Source organism: Eleginops maclovinus, chromosome 8, assembly GCF_036324505.1.
Source record: "Eleginops maclovinus isolate JMC-PN-2008 ecotype Puerto Natales chromosome 8, JC_Emac_rtc_rv5, whole genome shotgun sequence".
NCBI classification, from domain to species: Eukaryota; Metazoa; Chordata; class Actinopteri; order Perciformes; family Eleginopidae; genus Eleginops; species Eleginops maclovinus.
The window spans coordinates 8,560,993-8,580,667 of NC_086356.1; the positions used below are offsets into that span (position 1 = coordinate 8,560,993).

The window sequence follows — 19,675 nt, forward strand, 5'->3', positions numbered from 1 at the left end:
AAAACAGGTTCCGACCTTGTTTGGCCTCCAGCTCCTCCAAACTGAGGGATGGTCTCTTCTCTTCTGGTGCACTGATTGAAGCGAGCTCCTTTTCAAACATATCAGCGCCCCCCATGACATCTTTCAGGCCCTGCTCCTCCAGTAACTGTAGAAAAAAAACGTTTGATTTTTGAAAATAAAAAATGCAGGTTCATTCATACAGTTTTTTTTCAAGGTTGAATTTTCTAACCATATTGAAAAGCTCAAACTGACCTTGTCCTCATCTGAGTCGTCGTCCAATCGGACTCTGTTCTTCTCCAGCGGCAGCATGTCATTCTCCTTTGCTTTGATGGCAAAACAGATCGGGGCAAAAGACGCTGGGATGGCACAGAGAGAAACAAGCAGACATCTTAATTGGAGAACAAAAGGGTTTAGAAGAGTACCTCTGTTTGACAAAGTCAGAGCAAAATGAAAAATTCATTGACTAAAGCAATTAGGCTGCTACTTGACAATGACAAGTACATAAAAAGGTTCAGACATGGAAGGAAAGGAGAGTCTAGGAGAAGGATTAAGGGATGGATGGACAGAGAGAGAACAAGGACATAGAAAAGGAAAGAGAGGAAGAGGAAGTGTCAAAGAGGGTTTACGAGACACAGCCGGAAACAAACAGAAGAGGAGGAAGGCGGACAGGCGAAATAAAAATGAGAGTTGAAACTATTTATAAAAGAAGCTGCAGTGGCGTTTCACATTGATTTCTATTGTGTAATCGAATCTGCTCAAGGAGAGACGAAACAGAAGACAATGTGCCTCATTCGATAGAGGAATTGCCTTAATATATTGATACTTATTGTGGGAGGCAGGATAGTTTACTTGTGCACCCCTCTGAAGAATACTTATTTGTTTCTTGGCGGCCTGTTCTGTGGCCTGTCGCTCCCCCCCCCCCCCAAACACACAACGGCCTGTGAAAATGCATGCATGCACTTTTTTTTCATGGACTCAAGACTCTCTCATCTATGCGGAGACATTTCCAGCCTGATGTCACCAAATTAAATTGCTCGCATAAATACCGTCAGCCTCACGGGCAGCTGTAGCGTGAACACCCACATAAGAGAAAATATGTGCTCAAATGTACACATATTTCCCAGAGGCTTTGCATCTTGTTTACTGAACAAATCAGTGAAATAAGAGGAAGTGAAAGTGGTACTATGTTATGGGTATTCTCTCTTCGTGATGTACCTTTTGTCAGCTTGGAGTCCTGGGTGTCGGACTTATCATCGTCCTCATCTGCTGCCTCACTCTGGATGAAGAAACAGAGGAGAAATATAGAAAGAGAAGTTAATATCCCCTGTAAACCGGAGTTCATTTTCCATTTATGGTATACACTCTTCATAACAGCAAAACTTGATTATATTTTAAATTGCTCATGATGGTTTTATTCAGTAGGATTTTGACAAGAGACAGATGGTGCTGAAAATGAGATTCCAAGGCTGTCCTTCATTTCAACATGATGTATATTCATTAAGCGTTTGATGTACAGCAGTAAAACAGGATACAATATTGGTAGGTGGACAGTAAAATACAAAAAGCATCCACATTGTCCATCTGCCTGTCGTCTAGTTTGTCCAAAAATAAGAGAATACAAACCCATGCTTTATGTTCTAACATCACTGGCAGATGGATTTGAAAAGTTTCCAATCGAACTAAAGCTGTGGCATTCAAGCATTGTAATCAGTCATCTGCCACATTTTATCAGCACTTAACGTTTACACCTCCAAAGTTGTCTCGCTGGTGCGCTACAGTAAGTGTTTCTGTGGAGGAGACAAAAGCAACTGTGGAGAAAACAGAAGTCTGGCTGTGACTGATGGAGATTTTTCAGGGCTTTTACCATCTCTATAGGGGAAGATGTGCAGAATATAGACAGTCAGCAGACCATTAAAAGCATCAGTAGTCACTTTAGAGTCGATCCAATCTTTTAATGGTAGAAATTAGGTGTTACTACTGTCTGGGAAGTAGGGGAAAAAGCAGAAAGGGAAATGATCAACTTAGTACTTACTTATTATTTTCTTTATATTCGTTTTTAGTCATTTTTATTTTCACTGCCATTTAGAAGTATAATACATTAGATTCAAACCCTCGAGAACCGTATAGAACTTATAGGTATAGTAACCCTCTGTAAGAATACCTGGGGACCACATGCCCCCAACATCCATCCCAAATGTAAACTGCTAATGGAACTAAAGGGAAAAAGTGGTGATGAGGACAATGCCTCGTGATGAATATTTCGCCATGTTTGAAGAACGCTTCAAAGGAAGCTTTCGCTATGCAGCTGTCATTGAAAAGAGCTTTCAACAGTCAAAGCACTCTACCGAGGCCCCAGAGAATATAACTCCTAAAAAAAACCTCTAAAATCAAAAGGTCACAGAGGAGGTCACAGAAAGAGACACCCTCTTAGCCAATCAGAAAAGACCTCTCCAGTTAGGGTTGGCAGGATTTTGAATGTGCGTAAACACCTTTAACTTGGAAGTTCATTATCCTCCACCCCATGAAACATACACCGACATTTAATAGCAGGGGCTGTTAAAATCTGTGCTGGTTAGAGACCACAAACATTACAGGAAAAATGTCTGGTAATATTCCAAAATCAAGTATTTTGATGCTCATACAATGCAGCAGCTACCGGTACCCCAAACCCTGCTGAAGTTTGCTTTGACTGATTTCAGTCCTTTCTTACTTTTTCATTAACTACCGAATAATAAATAATAGCAGTGACGGACAGCAGCGATATCTGCATCCCATTACCCACGGCACAAATCACAAACAGGAGGCAGCTTCTTTGATGGAAAAGCCAGGCAGCTGCTTGTTGGAGCAGCTGGAGCTGTGTCATAATGGGCCACACTCCTCTGCACTCTGACAAGCTAATGGATTTGATCCATCAGAAAACAAATGTGCTACTGACAGAACTTTTTTGCTTACTTCTCCCTTTGTCCTCTTAAGCATACTCAACAAACCTTGAATTTAATCCAGTGTACATTGGCAATAAAATAAAAGAATCATCTATTCATCTATAACCCACACGCTATGTGGCAAATCGCATGTATTCCTTATTCTGGGGGACGGTGGCGTGATGGACCCTGTATACACTTTGAACACTCTCAATAGGATTGCACACAAAAGCTGGAAAATTCTTGTAAACAAAGGTTTGCTAATTTAATTCATTTCAATAATTGATCTACAACCAAGAGCCCACTGTGAAGATTAGAGCTAAACTGCCTTTCATCTGTTCCGTTTCCCAAAATGCTCTGCTTTATCAAAAGCATATAAAATCAACTATAGCCCTGTTTATTAATCTGAATAAATAACATAGCTTGAAACTTCAAAATGAACTGCATTTAAACAAAAAGGGTAAACAACTTGTGGGAAAAAAGCCAGTCATGAGCTCAGATTCTAAAGGGTCCTTGGCAAACTGTACTATGCTCATCACTAGTATTGAGAAAATATGATGTATCTCGCCCTTGCGCCTGAACATAAATTAAATGAGTTGCCCTTGGGTAGAGTTGTTTTGAAGCTACCAAAGAGGCTTTGATGTTGTAAAGGTTAAGGAATACGAGGCAGTCAATGCTAGTCAAATAAAGCGGGTTACTTCCAAAGTTACTGAATTTATGTAAGAAAATAAATATTGTTTGTATTACAAGAGGGTGTCTTTCCAGACTGTAAATTGATTTGACTATGGGGATACAAAGATAAGAGAGCTGATCATTGTGCGCAAAATCCTCCTATCACCATAAGAGAAGCCTGTATGGGGTTCTATTTTAAACATTACAAGTATAGTAAGTGACCACTGAAGCTGAACCCAAACTAAAAAGCGAGAGATGAACCATCTGGAGATTCAGCATCATTGGACTGCAGGTTTTCTGCTGTTTTACAGACGGTGATGGACAGTATGTGTAGTACTTTTGCAGCACTGGCCTTGCTGAATAAGTAAAAGTGAAAAGTCTGCACATGGGCAGTCGACTGATCAATTTGTTTAATAGATAAGGCGATGCAGCAACCTGCTTTGTTTCACGAAATGGAAATGTGATTAAATAATATAACAGAAACCACAGAGACTAATTGAAATGGCAGAGCTTTAAAGGTCCTGACAGTTGAAAAGAGGGCTGGATCACACATTTAAACTGTCTTTTTTTAAATAGTCGGTTAATATTTTTCTTGTTCTCTGTATCGCTCTCATCCTTCATTTCAATATTGTAGTCCTCTAATCTTAGCATGGCAGATCCTACCTTATCAGCAACAAAAAGCAGCTAATTTCAAGGTTGAATGTAAGTGCAGTGAACGCTTAAACAACCTTTTCCCATGTCTAAACGTTAGCTGCAAGTGCTGTTCAACATAATTGCATACAGGTGTGGAGAACAGTGAGGTTGATGACAGTGGACAAATGGGAGAACACTGTTTTCATGCGTGTGAAGGTCATCTGCCGGATTCATCTGCTAATACCAACATCTACTGAGCAATGGAATTGAGAGGATATAATAAAGAATAGAGAACAGAAAAGTGTGATGATATTACAAATAAGGCCACACATCCTGCAATTTGGTTTCTGTGGGTTTTAGTGGCTGCATTTTCTTTCCCATTTCCCTTATAGAAGACTATTTGGGGATGTTAACAAAGTTAAAAGTTGGATGTAAATTGTTTTAGTTTTTTGCATAAGTTGTTAAGGCTGTTTCTTTTTCGCCTTTCTATTTCAAGTCTGTTCGTTGATTAATGTGAAACTCTTCATGCTGGTTTCTCTGCCAGGACTCCCATGTAACAGATATTTGGAATCCAAATAATATTTCTAATAAACAAAACTAAAACATTTAAATATAATTACTCTGACCTTTCTTCCTGAAAATGTACTTAGCCCGCTTTTAAAAACTCCTCTTGAACAATATCCATGGCTCTAATGGTGTAGCTGAGGTGATACTTGGCAAAGCTTTAATAAGCTATTAAGGATTTCATGTGGGAGTTTTGATCATTCATACGAGCTGGGATAAAACATTGGCAGCATGGTCACAATATCCTACATAATTCATTGGAAGTGGTACTGTATCAAACACATTCAAGTGTAAAATAGATTTTACTTATGGTGTCAAGGAATATTAAGTAAAGCTGGAGGGGGTCTATGTCATTATTACACGCGCACACACACACACACACACACACACACACACACACACACACACACACACACACACACACACACACACACACAAAGCCGGTTATACCTCTTGGACGCTTCTTCCTTCCCTCTGCATGAAGTAATTCTTCTTAAACTCGTAATAGGGGTTGTACTGATTCCAAGGCTGCAGAAAGTCAAACCTACAGTAGTCAGAGGGAAGAGCACATACTTCATCAGATGATTGGTGAGCACTTATACAAGATAAGCCAGAGGATGATGAACAGCTTTTTGCAATACATAAAGTAAAGTTACTGATAAAGAGTTCCTAAAACCGAGATGTGACCGGAGCAACAGATTTATTTCTGGTGAGAAACACTTACCGTGGATCATTCTTGGCACGGACACTGGCCTCAAACTTAACACCGTTCCTAGCGACGTACTCGGCCAGCTTGTCTATGACTGGCTGGGTGTCGGGTGGTGGGGGGATGATGGCTTGTGGTGCTGGTGTGGAAACTTGAGCTTCAGGTTTAGAACTGTTTACGGGCAAAATTAAAGAGAAAAGCGTGAGTTATTAAAACAAGTGTAGTCTGTTGTTATGTGGGTCTAAATCTCATTTCAGTAACTGATTCCTCACACCCTATGCATAGAACAAACACAACAAAACCAATTAAAAATGAAATTAGCTCATTACAAATCTGTGGTCCAATTAAATGAATGTATCAATACATGACTTAGACTAATATCAAAAGCACTAAACATTCCATTTGAATGTCACTAAAACTATGAAAATAAACTGGTATTCCTCAGGGATGTGTATTAGTTCCTACCTGATTTCTGGTACAACAGCAGGAGCCGCAGAGCTGGTGACCTGCGAGGGGGCTGTAGCAGGTGGTGCCATTGCGACACTTTCAGGATGGGTGGGTGTAGTTCCCAGATTAGGCAAAGCCTCCGAAGACGTAGGGGGAGCCATGACAGCTGAGGGTATGCTGTTATAGTAGGAGCTGGCATCTATACCTGGGGGAGGCGGGGCCAGGCAGAACGTTCCGTCGGGGAGCATGTAGTACCCATAGTACATTGCTGCAGTTTTGGATGTAAAGGGAAGAGAGGTATAATGTAAAATGTCCTTTCAAAAACGTTTTAATGGTACGTCATCCATGTGGACATAAACTGCATAATATAATGCTACATGCAAATAATACAAGGTTTGAGACGATCAAATGTTTGTTTTTGTTGAGGCTGTCACAGATGTCTTTAAAGGTGCCATAGAATGCATCTATCTGGTATTTTATATTGTTCTCTGATGTCTACAAAGAAGGTATATAACTTTGGTTGATCCAAAAAATGTCCAGATGCGGTTGTACAGGCCCATTTACAACTCTATGATTTGGTCCTAGAATGAAACAAGCTGAATTGCCTTATTTGGGGGCTCATTTAAATAATTATGAAGAGCTCTGCTCTGATTGGCTGGTTTACAAGGCGCAATCCATGGCTGCCTCAGAGCCCACAGAAGTAAGTGAAGTTCACAAAACTGTGAGAGGTGAACCATGGAGGCTATTGGCATCCAACCTTACATGTTTGAGCCTTTATCGGAGGAGGAAACCGATGAATTTGAAGAACAGCCAGTTGGTCGGAGATTGGAGAGCAACGTTACAGAGTGGTAAGTGTTAGTGTTTCCAGCAGCTGGTGTATGCAAATGTTGGGGCTGGACTACCGTGTGTGACGTAACACACAGGGATTGTTGTAATTCGCCCGTTTTACCGCTGTGATATGCATATTCATGATTTGCACGTGAAGGAGGAAACAATGGTGTTTGAGATTCACGGTAGGTCAGTTCAATGTACCGAACTCTCCTCTCAACTATGCCAAGGTAAATACAGTTTTCCGTTCTATGGCACCTTTAATACGGTGATCTTAACACTAATATTTTTTGTGATGTGTAACGCTTTATAGTGTAGGAGGTTTCTCTCGTGTTAAACCCCTGTAAGGTTGAAAACTGACAACTGGAAAATACAGCGGAACCGTTATGTGTTCACAAAGAGTGAAAGGATGATTTACTGATTCATTTCAGAAGCTTTTGATTAATGCCATCTACTTCAACCTTGGTGAAAACATCACAGGTCAGGGAAAATACATCATCAATTGGAAATAGAAACTGGCAAAACGAGGCTTGTTTAGCAAGCCCATAAATAACAGAAATGTCCCATTTGAGCTCAGTCATGGTGATGAAATAATATTTTCATGGCAGTAAACGTTGGAAAAAGATATAGCCTTTTTAGGAATGGAGACATTTCCCCTATGAAGCTGAACCCCAAACCAATGAAGGATCTCTTCACTATTCACTATTTGTTGGTGGTTTGTACACGCCTGCAACCACCTGCACATTTTAAACACTATAAAAAAAAAGGCAAATTAAGTGCTACAGCAAGTTTTAAATCTAATGTGGTTGGGGTGTGGAACTGTTTATGATATGGTTGTCATGGGCCTTCTTTTGCTGACACGTGTGTGTGTGTGTGTTAAGTAACGTCTGTCGCTGTAATATATTTAAATCAGCGGAGGGAAGGGAATATAAATCAAGGTGTGACCTGTGTGTGAAAGGGTCAGGTCTATTATCAGTCAGTTTGCATTACAGAGACTCTTTATTGAAAAGAGACAGGGCATGAGGAACGGGGGACAATACAGGGACAGGGACAATATGAATGGTCAGTGTCAAAGTGGAGACAGTGTGATATTAACACATTAGTCACTGAGCTGGTTGACATTAATGACACATGCAATTTCCTCCAGTCAGGCAAATAAAAAACGACAGCAGTAGTTTTCATTTCAAAACTTGGCCGGTGTTACAGTTGGGATGAAGATGTGTAAGTGGAAGGTTAAAAAAGAAATGTAGTTTAATGGCTGGTCAGATAAATAGATGGTCAGATAGATGGATGATCAGAGCTCAAGATATATTTCATAGATTGAATTTAATGTGAAAGTTAGAGTTTTATGTAGGCGCTCCTATTGTGAGGTCTTTAGCATGCTCATATCCATTAGTGTCCGTGGGAGAGATTTAATACACTAAATTAAGGGAGCCAATCCAATACAAAAGAGGTAATGGAGCAGCTTATTATCCACGCCCTGTATTAACGTCATAAGTTAAAAAAAAAAAAAATGCTCCAAAAGGACAAGAGGAGGCGTTCTCATATATCAAGTGCGGCATATCTACATGCATGGGCAAATTAGCTGCCCCCATGTTGAGCAATAATGCATACTAACGACATTAAGCAGCGAGGTCATTCACAACCAATTTGTTAGCAGTCTTATATCTTTGGCAAAAATCAGATCAAAGTACACCCTACAGTTATGTCTCAGGGGTGAATAAATTGCATTAATGGGGAAGCTAACACTCACTGGGCCGACGATCATGGGTTTATCTAAGCAGCCGTTTGAGTGGAGGATGGAGATTCATACATAAGTGGAAGTCTGATAAATAACGTGAAGAGGGGGTGGATGTGACTCACCATGGATGTATTCGTATATAGCCTTGCATACAGTATGTCATACAAGAGACAGTCATCATTTTGTATTTGATGGTTAGCTCTTTCAAAAAGGTTGCATACAGACTTCCTGTGTGGGAAGGATAAAAGGCGTTCCACTGACTGGTTCGTATTCATGCGAGTCCTGCCTCATGATAATGCAAGTTCCGCGTTTAAGGGTCTTACATTTTCAATTCACACATAGTTTAGGATCTTGTGCTTATATCTTTCAGGTATTAAAAACTGACCAAATGAACACGTTGAATCAGTAATTTGCTATGTTTTGATGCCCGTATTAGATTTAACCGGTGTCAGGTCATAGTGAAAATATGGTACACCAACAATAAGTCTCTCCCTGTACACCTCAGTAGAACTTTGAAGGTGTTGAAAATGTCTTAGCATAAATTATAGACTATGGTCAGCATTTAGTAGTGGGGAGCTGTATTGATCCACCAGCAGCAGCAGAACACAAGCATCAACAAATGGTCAAAAAGAGAAAGCAAAATGCTGGTTTTCTGTGGTCAAAAGAACTCTCCGAAAATAAAGCGTAAATGTGCTCAAACAATAGCAAAACCGCTTTTCAGATGGACGACCGGGTGCCAATGCGGGGGCCAAAGACAACACAAACCAAACCTATACTCACGGTCAGCAGTGTACTGTGCTGGTGCGCTTGGTGCAACTGGTTCTGGCACTTCCTCCGGTTTGGTCTCCACTGGCGGTTCTGTGCCATTCCTCTCTGCTCTTGCTTTTCGGACAAGTGCTGCCAGAGGATGGTCTGGGTCCATTACTTGTAGAGGCTGAAGAAGAAGAATAAGGGGACGTTTAAACAGTCTATCACACCATTATGTTAAGAAAAAAAACCACAACATGTCTATTCTACGAGATCAGACAATTGTACAGTAATAATCCCAAACTCTCTAAACTCAACAATGCAGGGCAGTAATTCAGCAGTAATAGATGAACTATGAATACTCCGTAGTAAATTAGAGAAGCTGGTTTGAAAGCAGAAAGCTTTTTGGTGGGAGGCGACTGTCAGACAGCTTGCTATTAAAAAAGGAGCTCATTAAGTTTTCTTTTAAAAAGACATGCTTCCATTCTTGCTGCTCTGGGGAAGACTAATTGATGTGCTGGCAATGCACATGAAAGACTGGACAAAAAAAACATAACAGCATGAAGACAGGGAAACAGAATAGTTATTAGAGAATGCAGTAATGGGCGTATGAAGTACTAACAGCGTGTTAATGTAATTCACATGGCAGGCAGTGGTGGCCTTCCAGTTAAAATGGCAGAATACTTTATAAAACATTTCATTTTGACTCATTAGGAGGAAAACAACATTCCTCCTGTTAAGCTACATAAGTGGAGGGAGAAAAAATATAAATACGATAATATAAATGAGCGGCAATTTTATACAACCGGTAAAGCTCCACAGTGAGTGGCCTATATTCCCTGTATATTACCTTCACAAGCTCCTCCAGGCGGGAGCACCTTTTAGGGGCGAACAGGCTGGGATGGAGGTAACTGCCATCCCCATCATCATCTGAATCAGAATTGGATTCTACAGCAAGGACAGCAAAAGACAAAGTAATGAGCACACTGTATGTAGGAACTTTTTGTGACAACTTCAGATGGTTTCAGTGACTGCGTTGTATAACTCACCCTGCGACTGCTCCTGCTTCTTGGAGGCGAGGTTGTATCGGCCTTCCTTCATGGCCCGCAGGATGTGTTTATAATACGGGTTCAGGTAATGGTCAAAGCGGAGAAAGTCAAACTGCGAGTTACCGGACTGCTTGGCCTTCAGGACTATTTCAAACTGAGCCCCCTGCTGAGATACAAAGTTGGCCGTCCTCTCGATGATGTTGTGGGTCTTAATGGTTGCAGGCTTGAAAAAAAAAGGAAAGAAATGAGCACACCGACATCTTTATAAAAGGCAAGGCTTTCTCGTTTTTTTTCCTCAATGTTGAAGCTCATCAACACTACTTAAAAATAAGCATGTGAACCGGACAGCTGCACATTACAATAGGATACATGGCTTTCTTCAAACCAAGGACATAAGCCATTTTCATGCCAGGCACTCTTTATGTTCATGGTGCGGACATTAATTCTTAAAATACACATGAGGTGGAAATCAGCGGAACAAGAAATAGTCCATTGTTCATTCATTATTGTCCCCCCTTGTGTGCTTTTAATGATTAATCACTGTCATTACCTAGAGAGTGCCGCAATTTTTTAAACAAGAACACACATATCTCATCCCGATAAAAGTCACAATAAATACTAACTTTCAGGAAAGCAGCCAAAAAAAGATGCCAGGGTTTAACAGGAACCGAACAGTATTGTGTTCTACGCTGCCGAGGACTTCCTGACATACAAGGTCTTTTCACTTTATGGACTCAGCAATTAGGTAAAAAGGATGCGTTTAAAACTTAGTTTATATCGATACACACATGAAAAGCATCTTCTGCCATGCCTGAATAACTGAGCTTGTGTTGCTGCGCCAAAGCGAAACATAACTCAAGTGTAATGGTCATAAGATTGCCATTATTTGCCCTTGTGTTATTTCTTCTCTCTCGTCACAAATTGGATTTTCTGTAGTGGGTACTGTCGGCCATCTAGAAAAAAAAGGCTATAAACCGTGTGTACCCCGTTAAAATTAATATCCCCTTTTAGTTAGTTGTCCAAGACCCATCATACAGGTTAGTTTTGGGCCAAAGACCTTTGACATGCAATTCCCTTGCTTTAATAACCAAAGAAGAGAAGGGTATCTCCTTACAATCTAGGGAGCAGACAGGAATAGTACATGCCTATCATGTGCAGCATCTGTGTTATGCAGTGTATGTATACATATGTACGTTATGGCTGGCTGTACTATAACCAGCTTGCTACATTCTGAAAATGCACAGAGGCCATAACATTAAAGCTAGTCTCTCTCCTCATGCATAATGAAGTGGCAGGGTCACTGAGGGTTCTGAGAAGATTGTCTGACAACCAAAAATAAAAGCCAAAGCTATGAATTTAAATGCTTCTATCTATTAAATCCAGCTTGGTATTATCATTGTATGTCATATGATTGTAAAGCATCACCAGTTTGAGGAAAGATATATTTCTACATAGAGTGAATATGTGGCGTTTCGTAGCAGAGGTGTGGTAGTACATACAGAGTTATATTATTTAATGACATACGGTTTTCAGTTGAAGGAGGGGAAAAAGGACAGGTGCTATTTCACAGAGAAAATGCTTGAATGGATATTGATAGGACTGTCATCTAATGATGAGATCTGTCAGGATGTGGGTGGCTTAACACCTCAAACGACAGCTCCAGGAAATCCTTCATAGGAATATTCAACAGAGATTTTACTGAAATGTTATTCTAATAAACCATCCTAAATCTAAACCTCAACTGTTAGAAGAAGAATCGTAGGATGAAACCCTCTTTATTTGTCACATACATGCACACAGCAGAGCACACACAGTGAAATTAGTCCTCTGCATTTAACCCATCCTAGTACTAGGAGCAGTGGGCAGCTATTGTGCAGCAATTGAGCAATGGGGAGGGGGGGATTGGAGGTGTCCGGTGCCTTGCTCAAGGGCACCACAGCAGGGCCTAGGAGGTGAACTGGGACCTCTCCAAGTAGCAGTCCACTTTCCATATTTCAAGTCTGTTCGGGGTCTTGAACCGGCGACCCTACGATTCCCAGTCCAAGCCCCTACTGACTGAGCCACTGCTGGACATTTATGGGATTTACTTAGATATGATGTTCATATGCTAAGTAATGTTCATGTTGTACAAAAAAACCCATCCTTAACCAATCCGCTCCTAAATAAAGGAAAAGCCCAGATTGATTTGCGAGTGGTCACAAGTTGACAATAAGAGATTGGTTCGAAAATGTTCCCGTTATTGTGTAAAACCACTGAGCATGTGCATGTTTATATGTTGACTATCTTTACTGTGTATAAGAGCACAACAGAGCATCAACAACAATAAGCCATCTGGATATTTAAGACTCACCAGCTCTACATCGGGAGGGATAGTGAGCCCTGGGGGAGCAATGAACGGCTCCTCACTGTCCTCAGCCTCTGCTTCTTCTTTGCATGTGAAGAGATTTAAGACACAAAGAAGAGGATTAACTATTTTGTAATAACAAATAAATATACCCTGCTGGATATGCTCCCAGTGGAGCAGTGACTTCAGATAAGCATGCCTAAAACATGTTTCAACAGCGGCTGAAACCCCATGATCGTCAACACATCAGCCATAATACAAAATGTCCCACAGTAAAATATCTACCCCCTCTTTCCTCTACCTTTACCTGTACAGATGGAAACTGAATTACCATTTTGACTGATGTACTAGCTTGTAGTGTATGGAGTGCCATGGGTACAGTTTTGATACCAGCTTTTTTAGACAGTGACTAAAAGCTTCACGGTGCCCATGTGTTCACTAAATCTGATCCTTCTCAACTTCAATTAAGTGATGAGATAACGTACTCCCAAAATGTGCCCCAATTTCAAAAGCACGAACTCTTTAAATAACCCTCTCAGTTATATAACCGGGTCATCATGGTCTACTAGCTGGTATTTGGCTGCTAATTGTAAAGTGGCATATTATGTAAATCTCAATCACACTTTAGTAAATGGATGTACTCTCACTTTTTAATAAAAGCACATTTTCCATTTAACCTTAGGCTAAATCACAATGTGTTTAAAAGCTACAGTATGGCCACATCAGAAGCTCCTTACAGGTAAACAAAACACTCAACAGTCCCACGTAGGTCAAATGATATGGAATTCAGATATTTCAGTGAAGGTGGAGTATGTACTTTAATAATAAATCCCCCTGATAGACATACAGCTTGAATCACACATTTAAATGAAGTTCATTTTTCATCCGGATATGAAATTATTGTCTGTATTGTAAAATGATGGTAACAATTACTGTTGGGTTTTACATAAAGGTTATAATATCTGTCATGTACAACGGATAATAACTTACACTGCAATTAACCTTCTGGCTTTTTTGGCTTTCACTCAGGATATAATTGGAGACAATTTGGATAAATAATGTGATTAATTGCCTTCATATCCGTCAGCCCGAACACTCTCTTTTAGGTTTGCATTGCAGTGTGGGACTGACTGTTCTAAAGTTTTGTCAAAAACTTAAAAGACACAAGGCAGAAATCAACAATCAAAAATGGTAGCAGGGGCTCAACTTAAACCAGCGTTAAAATGTTAATGACCTGTGTCAAACGAGCCGTTGTGATTTATTCTCAAAAGGATAAAGTCTACCGGTATCTGGAGCTTTGGCAGGCATATTCACACTCTGCATTCACCTCTGCACGCTCCCCAGAGAGGGCAATCTGGTCTGCTTAACTGTCAGGCCACGGGACAAAGTGCTTCCAGCTATTTCATCATCAAATATTTAAAGTTGCAGGAGTGTGTGTGAGTGTGTGTGTGTGTGTGTGTGTGTGTGTGTGTGTGTGTGTGTGTGTGTGTGTGTGTGTGTGTGTGTCAGTTATCGATGGATGACAACCAAAACAGAAAATGTGCCAAAATCTGGTGTTCACAAGTAAAATTGCTTTGAGCTACAACCCACAGCTCCTCCATGGATGGCTGTTACAAATGGCTATAATAAACATGTATGGTCTTGTTTGGTAATATTGCATTATAGATAAATATGTTTCACACGTTCAGTGTGCTCTGAAGGCAGAAATTCAAAACCAGCATGCCCCCGGAGAACGTGTAGGCGCAGATGGTCGCATGGATTAAAATAGTTGAAAAAATAAAGAAGGAAAGAAAAAGGATTAGAAAGGACTTTCTCATATACGGCTGAAGAAGCTAGAAATGTAGACAGGGAACAGAACCCACCCCAAGCGTGTCAAGGATGGAACATCAGAGATCTCGGAGTTCCATGCATACTGTGATGTGATTACTGTGAATAACCAATACTTTAATTGACAAATCAACCTTGTGCAAGGCCTTGATATTTGCAGTACTAGATCTGCCAGTAAAGGCTGTTTTATGTATCTGAATGTTTGGCCAGTTTGTGAGTGTTTTGTGTTCTCACCTGCTTCTCGGTTAGCCTCCTCCTCCTCGGTGGGCTGAGAAGGGTCGTAGTAGTCAGCACTGTATTTGAAGGCCACAGCTGTGTAGGTGCCTTCATCCGCCAGAGCCTCACTCAGACGTTTGTACTCCTCCTCTGTGGAAAGCAAGCCACAAACAGATACACTTAATACGATTCAGATTGCAGAAACACACCATCATGTTCTATTTTAATGTAAGCACGGTTCATTTTTATATTGTAAAAACACAGTGATAATAAGAGAAGACAGACAGAGAATAACTGTGTGGTTGCCGGAAAAATATACATGGTTATTTGGCCCCTGAGACTAAAGCTTTTCTATTAAAATGCATAGCGAACTATATCTTTATTAAAAGGAGCAAGGGCAAAATTGTCACTAAAAATATCAATATTTCTAATGCTTTTCCTGCTCTCCCTTCCACGGGCAGATGGGTAATAGCCTAAGTGAATGGGGTCAGTTCTCCAAACTCAAGGGCAAACCAGCCTGGGGGATGAACCTTCTGCAGTGAGTGTGTGAGTGTGTGTGTGACAAAAATCATTAACAGACTCATTCTGTCCTGTCAGTTTGGGCACAAGATGCCATATTTCACGTAAAACTGTGGCTTATAAATTCAATTACAGTCATTAAGTGTGTCTTTTAGAAGGGTGCTTTGTCATCAAACCAGCCTATTTCATTATAATGTAAAACGAGTGAGATGCAAGCATCCAAGAGTTGAAAGTGATTTCCATAGAAATGGCAGCAGTGGAGCTCTGAGTCAAAGTCAGTCCTTTTTAAAGAGATGGAAAGCTGAAAGGGCCACAAAAGGGGATGTCGAAAAATTCCTCCTGGGAAAGAGATTTTGTCAAAAAGCCTAGATTGAAGTATGAAACAATTGCTTTTTCTGGCTGTACAGACGGGTCGTCAGTTTATTGTGATGTGTAAGACTTGGGGAAAAGTCTTAAACGAAGACACTGAGTTTAAACATTTTTAGCACACAAATAAGAACACTGACTTCTGGATAAGACACTGATAATGTGAACTTTAAGTAGAGCCAGACATCGATGATAAAAAAAGATTTGAAGGCGAGAGGGAAGAAAGTAGCCACATATATTTGCAAAGTTTACTACCATATGGCAATTAAACAAGAGAGGGATATGTTGAAGCAATTTAAAAAGCCAATTTGTGTGGGCTATGTTTTAAGCAGAAATACTTCCCTCTGTTTGTTTGAATGGTTAATGAATAAATATATAGAAGTATAAAGTTTGTGGACACACAAAATACTAACAGCAATGGCTGATTTGGAATGACTGAGGATCGATGGGCCCAAAAAAATCCATCTGGACTAAACCTGTCTGCTCATTTTTGTTAAATGTCAAAAACCATGACTAATTCAGGAAGAAAAAAAACGATATAAACCTAATAATCACCAGTATGATGTATTAAGAGAAGCTTTAGACTTAGATGTGCCATCACTGCGTGTGAAATGTCCAACCTAGCAGTCTGCCCACCTTGTCTGGCCTCCTCCTCCAGCAGGTCAGTGTGCAGGGCCAGGTACCTCTCCTCATCGCACAGCGCCTCGATCCTGGCCTCCTCCTCCGACAGCTGGTAGGATGTATTCCATGACCCGCTGTCATACTCTGAAAGGTCGTGTAAATGACCACGCCCATCGTATCTGTTGGGTGATAACAGGGATTAGAGAGGGAAGCCGACAAAGACTTTTAGACACAATATGGACCTACTTACCAAGAAAGGCAACCTAAAACCCAACATTTATATAAAGAATACTCTATATACCTCTGTAAGTCTGTAACGAGAGTATACTTAATATTTAAAGGGAAAATTACAGACAAGCACTAATTAAGTCCTTGGGCTTAATTGTCGATAGTGCTCTTAAGATACCTAGCAAGCTTGTTGTTGCTATTTCCTTCTTGGACAAGTCTTACAAACCAACATCCCTACTTGAAAAAGGAAAAAACAAAAAGAGAAACAAACAAAGCAACTCGAGTCTTACCTTACAGGGTTCAATTCCCCCCTGTAACACTCATCATTACTTCTACATCTGCAAAGAGAGTTACATTCACACAAACCCGAGCACATAAATACCTATCCGTAAGAACCCAAATGGACGACATTTTCCAGGGTTCGTCCCTCTACGCCACTTCTCAGTTGCAGTTTCTTCATGAAGACAAAGAAACGGGGTGCTGTAGTTGGCTTTCAGGGTTTGGCAGGACCCCTTAGCTTACCTTGCTGGGGAAAAAACTGGGTTATGTGATAAAGACACACATACAAAGGCTGTACAAATGAAACACAAGTTGGGCCACTGCAGATCGAGGTGATTCAAAGAATGAATGCACTAATTTAAGTTCAGATGAATGAAATACTTGTGCTGAATGGAGATGGCAACAAGACATTGATACATAGCCTGCAGCAACATAGGCTGTAAGCACTTTTAAACCTTTTGTTGGATAGTTAAATCCTGATGTTTTACATAGGCATTGTGATATTTTGAATCACCTTAACTGCTGCAACTTTACTCTTGGTTAGAATTTGCTCTGGCCTTGTGGATATAGGAAACGCAAAATAAAAACCCAGGTTGTGTGCTTTTATGTAAAGCAATTTCTGCAAAACTCAATTTAAAAAAGGACAGAGAGAGAAACATTTTGTTTTGTTTTATAATCCATATTGATAGCTAGTATGTATGCCTAAAGTTAACGTTTCCAAAGAAAGTTCTCCCAAACATGTCAAAATGCAAAGTCCTGCTAAATGCTAACAATGTTGTCTGTAAAGGTTATGAGATTGAAATATCTTTGTTTTTGTCTCAAAAATACACACCATTGCCAGTTTAGGACCTACATAGTCCAAACTAATGCAGTAAAGTAAATAGCTCTGCAAACACTTCATTATGGTTACAATGATATCTTTATGTTCACACTGTTTTACTGTACTGTTAACTAGCTAAGCCTTGTTTGTATAAATGGTAACAATATTGTCTGTAAAGGTTACGAGATTGAAATATATTTGTTTTTGCACACCATTGCCAGTTATAAATTGCAGTAATTGAAGCTGGTGTGACTAATACATCGGGCAACTGGTTGTGTATTATTAGTTCAGCATCACAGCTAATGTTAGCCAACAGTGGCAGGGATTTGCATCTTCACATGTTATTGTAGTAACTTCAGATATAATTTTGAACAGTTCAGGACATCCAATAACAAAGTAGCAAGCAGGAAATAAAACATTAATCGCCAGTTGCAGGTATTTCCAGCTTCTGCAAGACAGACTCCAAGTGGTCCCTTGAATTGTGAAACAGGCTAACGGACAGCATAGATGGTTAGCATAATGTTTCGGTCTAAGTTTGTTCAACCGACCTATCAATCATGATGCTCTTGTCCCCCATCCATGGAATAAGATGTTTTCCATGTTCGTGGTAAAGAGCCCTTTCGTCGTCTGGAAACAGTTTGCAGGCATAGCCGAACACCAAGAGGTCGGCGTATTTATCACTGTCACTGACATCCTTCTTCACTGATTTGTTGTTGTGGTCCTTCTTTGCGGCTCCGCGACGATACATCTCCCGGTTCCTTCGTGGAAACGATTAACTAGCTGGGTAAAACGGGAAGGACAGTACAGTGTTTACTTTAAATGAACCAAATAGCTTTCATGTAGTCCAAATGCTACGATAATCCGTGATGTTATATCCCAAAACACATTCTACGTCCCGACATGCGCCATGTTGGAAACAAGGAAATGCAGCTGCGTATCGTGTCCGCACTTACGACACTTTCCCCTTGTTAAAATATTATCATTTATAAAAACCTGTTTCTGTTAAATTTCTCTCAGTCTTCAGGATTTATTTAAGAAAGTAAACTATACACAAGAGTGGATATTTACGCCAGTAGCCTATAGTGTTTTGCTTCTGTCGAATGTGCTGATAAACATGTTCCTGCACTGTGCTGCTTGAGGGGAACTGAACCATGAACTGAACTCATAAAGTAACCAAATGAGGGTTATGCCACTGTAAACATATTATCTGTAATGTTTCATAAACATAAAGCATGAGGTCTGATGTAAATATGTCAATCCAGTACTGTGTAGGCAACTCATATCATTGATTTGAGATTCATATATAACCTTGACTGTAATACTTTTTGGAAAAGTTGGTCAATTTTGGAACTGCAGGGCTTGTGACCCCTAAAGTTGGCACAGACACCTTTTTAAAGATCAGATTCAATAATGTATTGAATTTTCAAAGATACAAAATGCAATACAGAAATACCGACTGCATTTATACCGATTGTATTAAAGCATATGCCTATGTATCCTATATTGTTGGGAACCCCAATAGGTCATACTTGTAATAGGTAAGTATTGTTCTGGGAAACTTAATTAGCAGTCTTGAACATGTTCCACTTCCATGTCGAGGTAGAACAAGGTCTCTTTCGACCATTAATGGTACTCAGGTTGTTTTAGAACTTAGGAGGTGACAAGATATGTGCTAGAGAGATGATACTGCAGTAAAGAAGAGCTAATCAGCAAGCTCAATTGACTGGTACCTTTTTACGATTGTTAAAGAGCAGAGGAAAGAAATGTAAAATGTATTTTTTTATACAAGAGAAGCGAGTGTATTCAAGATTACTGACCTCAAAAGCAGATAGCAATTAAAAAATGTATATACATTTTTCATTTAGGTAGCTCTTTTGGCCAATGCTACATTATTCCCTTCAGTTTCTAAACATGTGGACAGTAGTTGTTTCCATAATCTTAATTGACTGATAAACAGACTCAAATGAAACATTACTTTCTTGGCAGATTTATTTTATTTTATTTTTTCGCAAAAAGGGAACAACTCCACACAAGTTTATCATTTGAAATCATGTTCAGATTGAGAACAGGTTTAGAAATGCCTTCTCCAATGTGCTAATCATTCCAAAATAGTTTGGCTACATTGCATTCATCAGAGAAAACAATAG

General features: G+C 40.0%; 1 protein-coding gene across 3 annotated transcripts in view; it reads right to left on the reverse strand.

Moving 5' to 3' along the window:
* sfswap (splicing factor SWAP) overlaps nt 1-18,447 on the reverse strand; it is a 45,647-nt gene extending 27,200 nt beyond the window's left edge. The window contains exons 1-13 of one of the 3 annotated variants that reach the window (XM_063889713.1): nt 18,077-18,447; nt 16,217-16,380; nt 14,714-14,845; nt 12,659-12,732; nt 10,309-10,531; nt 10,110-10,207; nt 9,293-9,446; nt 5,962-6,211; nt 5,515-5,667; nt 5,241-5,334; nt 1,216-1,276; nt 253-356; nt 16-145 (exon numbers count right to left, since the gene is read on the reverse strand). In XM_063889713.1, the coding sequence (XP_063745783.1) occupies nt 16-145; nt 253-356; nt 1,216-1,276; nt 5,241-5,334; nt 5,515-5,667; nt 5,962-6,211; nt 9,293-9,446; nt 10,110-10,207; nt 10,309-10,531; nt 12,659-12,732; nt 14,714-14,845; nt 16,217-16,380; nt 18,077-18,276 (1,837 nt within the window). In that variant the 5' untranslated portion in view covers nt 18,277-18,447. Of the gene's footprint in view, nt 1-15; nt 146-252; nt 357-1,215; nt 1,277-5,240; nt 5,335-5,514; nt 5,668-5,961; nt 6,212-9,292; nt 9,447-10,109; nt 10,208-10,308; nt 10,532-12,658; nt 12,736-14,713; nt 14,846-16,216; nt 16,381-16,811 lie in introns of all 3 variants that reach the window. The other 2 variants (XM_063889712.1, XM_063889715.1) reach the window with 2 other exon arrangements.
* Nucleotides 18,448-19,675: the final 1,228 nt, after the last annotated feature.